The 8,251-nt window shown below is 55.4% G+C and overlaps 1 protein-coding gene across 1 annotated transcript in view; it reads right to left on the reverse strand.

Annotated features, from left to right (window-relative positions):
• Positions 1 to 4,303: 4,303 nt before the first annotated feature.
• Positions 4,304 to 8,251, reverse strand: part of SH3BP1 (SH3 domain binding protein 1) — a 30,885-nt gene continuing 26,937 nt past the window's right edge. The window contains exons 19-20 of the mRNA XM_034752293.1: positions 6,263 to 6,950; positions 4,304 to 5,433 (exon numbers count right to left, since the gene is read on the reverse strand). Coding sequence (XP_034608184.1) covers positions 5,108 to 5,433; positions 6,263 to 6,950 — 1,014 coding nt within the window. The 3' untranslated portion in view covers positions 4,304 to 5,107. The remainder of the gene's footprint in view (positions 5,434 to 6,262; positions 6,951 to 8,251) is intronic.

An 8,251-nucleotide genomic window follows, 5' to 3' on the forward strand; every position in this document is an offset into this window, starting at 1 on the left:
TCAGACTTCTCGGTGAAGACCGAAACAAAGAAGTCATTAAGCATCTCTGCCATTTCCAAGTTTCCTGTTACTGTTTCTCCCTCTTCACTAAGCAGTGGGCCTACCCTGTCTTTGGTCTTCCTCTTGCTTCTAATGTATTGATAAAAAGTCTTCTTGTTTCCTTTTATTCCCGTAGCTAGTTTGAGCTCATTTTGTGCCTTTGCCTTTCTAATCTTGCCCCTGCATTCCTGTGTTGTTTGCCTATATTCATCCTTTGTAATCTGTCCTAGTTTCCATTTTTTATATGACTCCTTTTTATTTTTTAGATCGTGCAAGATCTCGTGGTTAAGCCAAGGTGGTCTTTTGCCACATTTTCTATCCTTCCTAACCAGCGGAATAGCTTGCTTTTGGGCCCTTAATAGTGTCCCTTTGAAAAACTGCCAACTCTCCTCAGTTGTTTTTCCCCTCAGTCTTGATTCCCGTGGGACCTTACCTATCAGCTCTCTGAGCTTCCCAAAATCTGCCTTCCTGAAATCCATTGTCTCTATTTTGCTGTTCTCCCTTCTACCCTTCCTTAGAATTGCAAACTCTATGATTTCATGATCACTTTCACCCAGGCTGCCTTCTACTTTCACATTCTCAACGAGTTCCTCCCTATTTGTTAAAATCAAGTCTAGAACAGCTTCCCCCCTAGTAGCTTTTTCAACCTTCTGAAATAAAAAGTTGTCTCCAATGCAGTCCAAGAATTTGTTGGATAGTCTGTGCCCCGCTGTGTTATTTTCCCAACATATATTTGGATAGTTGAAGTCCCCCATCACCACCAAATCTTGGGCTTTGGATGATTTTGTTAGTTGCTTGAAAAAAGCCTCATCCACCTCTTCCACCTGGTTAGGTGGCCTGTAGTAGACGCCTAGCATGACATCTCCCTTGTTTTTTGCCCCTTTAAGCCTAACCCAGAGACTCTCAACACTTCCGTCTCCTATGTCCATCTCTACCTCAGTCCAAGTGTGTACATTTTTAATATATAAGGCAACACCTCCTCCCTTTTTCCCCTGGGATGGTGTGGCCAGGGCCATTGCAGCCTTTCCACTGTTGAAGGAGGGAGGGGATTCTTGAAACACAAATCTGGTGGTTGCGACCACTGTTGTTGAGATGAGGTGTCTGATGTTTGCAATCTGCAAAGCATCCTCTTGCTGTGGCCCCACAGGGGCTCGGTGTGAAAGAACCCAGTTTGCTCCCCTGGCTCAGTGGGAGCTGTGCGTGCAGAGTGGGGAGCCTCCTGTGGCTTTCCACTGACACACCCTCCTTTGGCCACCTGAAGGAGCAGGGTGGATGAGGCCCTGAGGGAGTTGCATCAAGTCTCCAAGGGCTGGGGCATGGGAAGATGGATAAGAGATTGGGTCCTTTGGTCACATGTACCCTGTACTTTGGCTCTCCATGCAGAGGATACGTCAGGCAGTATCCTCCTGCTACCTCCTGTGTTCACACGGGGATAGTTGTGGAGAGAAGAGGGGGGAGTGGTGTTAGCAAGGCTAATGCATTCAGCACAAGCCTCTGCACTTTCCCCTCCAAGCAGAAAGTGCATTGCTGCTTTAACTCTGCCTTTCATCACCCTCACGCACAGCTCAGACTAATAGAATGGGTTATTTTAAATCCACCCGCAACTTCCCCCTGGGGAAAGGAAGAGAGGGGGAGGGAAATCAGCCTGCATGACAGCTGGCAGTATCATCATCAAGCGCATTGCTGCAAGACGTGCAGCTGCTATGGGTAGCAGTGTGGTACCAGTTACTGGACTAGGGTAATGAGATGGGGATCTTAGGCCAGTTCATAAGGAGACACACAAACCCCGCTCACACTAGTGTTCCCCTGGAGGTCAGGCTCAGCAGACAGGAAACTGAGGGAGAGGAAATTTCTTTCCCTCACTTTTATTCTTGTAGCACAAGGGTGGGCAAACCTTTTGGCTTGAGGGCCACATCGGGTTTCGTAAATTGTATGGAGGGCCGGTTAGGGGAGGGGGTCGTGGCCCAGCCCCCACCTCTGCCCCCGGGACTCCTGCCCCATCCAACCCACCCTGTTCCCTGACAGCCCCCCAGGACCCCTACCCCATCCACACACCCCTGGTCCCTGTCCCCTGACCGCCCCCAGACCCCCACTCCCCCATCCAACCACGCCTTCTCCCTGTCCCGACTGCCCCCGAAACCCCTGCCGCCCCATCCAACCCCCCCCTCTTTCCTGACTGCCCCCCAGGACTCCTGCCCCCATTCAACCCTGTTCCCCCCACAACCCCTATCCACACCCCCGCCCCCTGACCACCACCCCAAACTCCCCTGCCCTCTGTCTAACCCCCCCGCTCCGTGCCCCCTTACCGCGCTGCCTGGAGCACCGGTGGCTGGCAGCACTACAGCCGTCCCGCACGGATGGAGCCAGCCACGCCGATGCCACCATGCAGCACAGAGACTGGGTCAAGCACTGCCCCAGGAGTTCACAGCCCCGCCGCCCAGAGCATTGTGCCAGCGGCAGAGCGAGCAAGCTGAGGCTGTGGGGAGGGGCTGGGGCTAGCCTCCAGGGCCAGGGGCTTGGCAGGACGATCCCGCGGGCAGGATGTGGCCTGCGGGCCGTAGTTTGCCTACCTCTGAACTACACCAAAGCTGTCAGCTCATGTCACTTCTGAAATGTAAATCCTCCATCTGCCCACATAACTGTCCCTGTGGAAACCCTTGCGATGGCAGAATAGGAGACCAAGGTCTGACACAGTCACCCTTATTGTGTACAGAAAGATGGTGTCAGAGAAACAAGCACCAAAACTGAGGGTTGAATGCAGCTGGGAGAACCTTTACTTCATTCCTCATCTCCTCCTTCCCCACCATACATGTCCCTGCCCTGAAGCTGAACGCAGGTCCCTAAAGGCATCAACAATGCTGCTGCCAATGCCTGGGGATGGGTAACTGGAAAGTCCTCCTACTGTAGCTGACTGTGCAGCAGATGTGATGAGCCCTGGGAGAGTGGTGCAAGGCATCACCAGCCTGCCCGGCTCTAGCCCATCACCTCAGCAGCCCAAGCGCTGACCCAGAATCCTTAGAGTAAAAGCTGCACAGCAAGAGGCTGCTTAGTGAATCAAAAGTAGCTGTAAAGCCCTGGGATAGGCTGGTGGCCTAGCAACCCCAGGCAATGGCCATAGTCACACCTGGGAGCAAGGCACCCCCGTCACTGCAGGGGAGGGAGACAGCAGTAGCTCCAGGGGGTTTCAGCCACTCCCTTTACACTCCTTGCGTTTCCTCCTTCCCTTTGCTGCTAACAGCAACCTTGACCCTCTCATTTACAAGAGCAGAGTGCAGGCTAAATGCCGGACACCTGTTTATCCACTGAAGAGGTGCAGCACACAGGGCATCCTATGACAATGCTGAAGAGGCCACCTCCCCTCAAGGGGAGAGCTGGAGGTTCACACTTCATGTCCTCTCCAGTGTTTGAGATTTAGAGTGGGTGAGAAGCATAAAATGTTAAAAGCTTTATTCAAAAGGTGCTTTAAGTCTTTCCTTGAGAGAGATCAGTGCTTCAGAGCAGTGGTTCTCAAGCCGCAGGCAGCCCAATCAGCACACAACTGCAGCCCATGTGACATTCTCAGGGCCATCCAGGTAGTATATATAGTGTGGATGCAGCCCACGTAACAGAGAGAGCTGCACATGCGGCCCACAATGGTAAATAGGTTGAGAAGCACTGCTTCAGAGTCATGCTCCATTCATCTTAGCGCTCAGCGCACAAGAGCCGGGAGCAATTTGGGAGACCGTGATGAGTTGCTACAGATGCCTGAAAGGTACAAAACCCTTTGACTAGCAGCTGGCACAGCATCCATGCATGTGAGGCACAGTCATGCTTCCTCAGCCAGAGCCCTGAAGATCTGCGGCCAAGACATCGCTCTTTCTCCAGAATGGGAAGGAAAGAGGCAGTAGAATCACATGGCCAATCCACTGAGCTTGGGTTGTATTCTTGTAGCCACCCTCAGATGTAAGCCAACCAAGCCTAATTCAGACACCTAGGATGCGTGGGTGCAGTGCTATTAAAGGTGCCACATAGCCCCACCAACCAGAGGCCTTCATCATGCCAGGCAGCAGTAGCGTAAGCTTCCAAAATGCCCCCCCCGCCCATGTCTTAGAGTGAGAAAGGGGTTCCTGCTGCATAATCCACTCAGTCCTTAAAAGGGGAAGAACCAACAACTCCTGCCCCCTAGAAACTTGACTAAGACCTCCTAATTTCAGTCCTACATTTGTCGTGTTTCTTTCCCTCCCACCCCTCCGCCCACCAGAGATGGGGGAATGAAGGAGGCCAATTCCAGCTCACGCTCGCACTTTATTATATACTGAAAAATGGCGAGTGTCAAAGAACCACAACAATATGGGACAGAAGCAGTGAGTGGGGCCCAAAGGCACCGTCCCCACCCCCGGCACAGCCAATCAGCAATAATTTATACAAACACTTCCATAAATAAGTTAATTCATAAATAAAATTGTAAAAAGACAAAGCAGCAAGGAATGATTTCCGGGGCTGTGGCATGTTCACAGCACTGACAATACCAACGCTATCTCGTGCACAGCCACACAATAGCAGTGAGGTATGGACACAGATCCCTTTCCCACTGTAGTAGTGGGATCACAACCCATCAGACACAGGCAAAAGCTACACAGTTCGTTACTGATACACTTCACTGGTCTGGCCAGAAGAGCCTTTTCCCTACACTTTCTTCCACAGAGAGTGGAGGGCATAGCAGTAAAGGCCGCCACTGGTTATATACAAAAGAAAAATAAGACAGCCTGCCCTCACCCCACTGGGGAGCAAACAGACACTGGTTTGGCTTGCACATGCCCCCGCCCTGCTTTTAACACAAGGCTTCCAGTTCTCCTTTAGAGTCAGTGGTAGCAGGTTTAACTGAAGGGGAAGGATTCTATCAGGCAAGTTTTGTTCTTGGCAGGATAAAGGAGGAAAGACAACTACTCACACCCTGCCCCCCTGCAAAATAAATGCATAAATAATGGACTGGGTAGAGCCAGGAATTGAGAAAGAAGGGAGAGAAGAATGGGAATGGGTGGAAATCTGGACTGGGATTGGGAACCCCCCCCACACTCCACCCCACCCCCTACTCATCCAGGCCTGCTATCAAGTCTGCAATGCTGTCCACATAGTAGTTGGGCACCAGGTCCTTTGCAGCAGGGCTCTCGCTGGCCATGTAGGCCTGTGCCTCCTCCAGGCGGGACACACCAGTCAGGGTCAGGACCGTGGCAAGCCCACAGTTCTTGCCGAACAGGATATCTGTCTCCAGCCGATCGCCCACCATGAGGGTGCTGGAAGGGTCCACACCAAAGCGCTCTACAATGCAGTCGAACATATACGTGTTCGGCTTCCCCACCACCACCGCCTTGCGCCCTGAGGCTGTTTCCACTGCAGCCATGAGACTCCCTGTCCCTGGGAAGGAGAGAAACAGGCATTCACAAATCAATATGAGATTTTAGCTACTATGGGGCTCAGCCAGGAGGGAGAAACTCAGAACAAATGCTTGTTATCCCAGGACAGACAGGGAGTTAGCATCCCTGCCAGTCAGTGGAATTCAAAGGTCTCCTGCCTGCCTCTTTGAGGTTCAGTGCACGTTATACCCAGAGTTTGAGGGGTAGCACTGTCCCTCTTATTTGAGATAGGCCCTTATTGTCAGGGTCAGGCACCATCTTTTTATTGTGGGTTTGTGCACCACCGCACACCATGGGGTCTTGGTTCATGAATGGCACTTCTAGGCACTGCCCCCATAACACCTAACAACCACTGGTGGTTCAGTGAAGTTTAAGGATTAGATGCATCTTTTCTAGATAAAGAGAGAGAACCACGGTCAGTCATCACCATCTGAAGGGGCTACTAGGGATGGGGCATGGCACCTCTCACATATAGGTCCCTGGCCCAGTCCAGCTATGGGAAATGAATTAAAGCTCTTGGTGCAGTTTCTAGTGGGATAGGTGTTTTTTTGTAACATGGCCCCATCACCATAGATGCCAAGCCTCCTTGGCTGTAACTCTCAGGAAGGGACTGAGCCATCTGACTCCCTTCTGGCCCACAGCAATCAGGGCAACTGCCAGAGCTGCATGTGCCCAGGGAACACCCTGGGGCTCAGCCCAGCAGCTTCAGTGTGACAAGAGAAACAGCAGCACCCAGCAAGGGGCAGGCTGGAGTCTCTAGGTGCCTGGAGGCCGCAGCGGTGGGACCCACAGACCCCCCAACTGGAGATCGCAGCTCCCGGGCCTCTCACCCGGGGTGCACTGCCCGTCGCTGAGCAGGTGCCAGGGGTCGGGGTCGGTGGCCACCAGTAAACACTGTGGGTTGCGCAGGTAGCCGCAGGCTTCGGACAGCTTAGCGAAGGTGAACTGATCATCGTAGCCGACCAGCACGGCGCGCACCGGCGGCTCGTCCTTCCCGCCAGCCGGGTCGCCCTCCCCGGCCAGGCGCAGCCCGGCCTCCCGCAGCTCCCCGCGCAGCCCCTCCCCGCCCAGCACGAAGACCCGGCCGGGCCCGGGGCAGGCGTCGTCGCCGGCCCCCAGCAGCCGCTGGCGCAGGTAGAGCGCGGAGCAGAGCGCGGAGCTGAAGACCTGCTCGGCCCGCACGCCGCGGAAGCCCAGGCGGCTGAAGCGCTGCTCCAGCTCGGAGACCGAGCGCCGGCTGTTGTTGCTGACGAAGAACGTGGCCTTCCCGCTGCGGCTCAGCCGCTCCAGCAGCTCGGGCGCGCCGGGCACCGCCCGCTCGCCGGTCCACAGCACCCCGTCGCAATCGAACAGCAGCCCCTGCGCCGGGCCCAGCACCTCCCGCGCGCTCGCCCCGCTCAGCCGCCTGCAGGCCGCCATGCTGCTTTCTCCCGCGGGAATGACGTCACCGCCAAGCGGAGCGCCGCCACCTATCAGCGCGCTCACTCGGCCTGATGGGCAGGCCCGCGGCCCGCCCACCTGGAAGGGGCTGGACAGTGCCGTCCAATCACCGCGGGAGGTGGGGGAAGCGTGACGGATAAATGCGATAGCCCTACCGCAATCGGGGGCGAGGCCTCAGCGTCCAATCACTAGTGCGGACAGGTTTGATGGGCAGGGAGAATTAACCGCGCCCATGCGAGGGGAAAAGCGACTCGGGGACAGCAAGGAGGGATTGTGTTTGAGTTTCCTCGAGGACCAATGAGAAGGAAGATAGGGAAGAATTGATAGGTGTTCAGAGCCAATCAGCGTCCGCCCACACGCCGCTCTGAATGAGAAGTCGGGAAACCCCCAGGCGCCATAGCCTATTACAGGGGGAGAAAGCTGTAGGGAGGCGGGCAAAACAAAAATGGCGGCTACATTAGCCTCTCAAATAGCAGGAAATAAACGAGAAGGCGTGGGCAGTAAAGATTGACAGACTTATTAGCCTATCAAATATTGTAAAATGCTCAGCAGGTGGCGAATGGGTGAAACGACAGCTACCGGTGGGGCTTTCAGTGACCGAGCGGCCAATGAGATGCTCGTAAAATTGAATGGGGGTGGGGCTAAGAGAGTGACAGACCCACGGGCCTGTTTAATTTAATAATACCCGAGAAAATAGAGAGGCGGGGCAAAAGAAGATGATTGGCAGGCGGACAGCGTGGGCCGAAGCGGGAGTCGAGGCTAGAGGCCCGCCGCAGCCAATAGGGCTGGGCTCGGTGCGCGGGGCCGCGTGCTGTGCGGGGAGCGCGAGGCTTCGGCTCGTCTGCAACCTGCCGCCTGGGCAACGGCCCGCAGCAGCCGCCTAAAGCAGCAGGGCGGCCGGGAGAGGGGACCCCTGTGCCAGGCGCTGTACAAACACCATGGAGGCAGCCCCCGCCGGCTTGCACCTGGAATAGCCTAGGGTTACCATTGGTCCCGATTCCCCCCGACATGTCCGGATTTTTGAACTAAAAATAGCGTCGGGGGGAATTTGTAAATGTCCGGACTCCCCCCCCCCACGCAGAGCACGCGCGGCTAACAGGGCAGCCGGATGGTGCCATTTACATGGGGCTCCGACAGCGAGACAGTCCCTCCTCCCCCTGCAGCAGAGCTCCCTCCCTGCATTCCTCTCCGGCAGGCTGGAGCTCCTCCCCCGCTGCTGCCCAGCATACCGGAGAACGGCTCAGACAGTTCCTGAGCAAGCGCCCAGAGAGACCTTAGGCGAACCGAAGGCCAACGACAAGGGAGCCAGGGGGCAGGAGAAGGGGCAGGGAGGTTCTGGAGGGGGCAGTCAAGGCGGGGGGGGGGGGGGGGGGGGGGCG

This window comes from Trachemys scripta, chromosome 1, assembly GCF_013100865.1.
Source record: "Trachemys scripta elegans isolate TJP31775 chromosome 1, CAS_Tse_1.0, whole genome shotgun sequence".
NCBI lineage: Eukaryota > Metazoa > Chordata > Testudines > Emydidae > Trachemys > Trachemys scripta.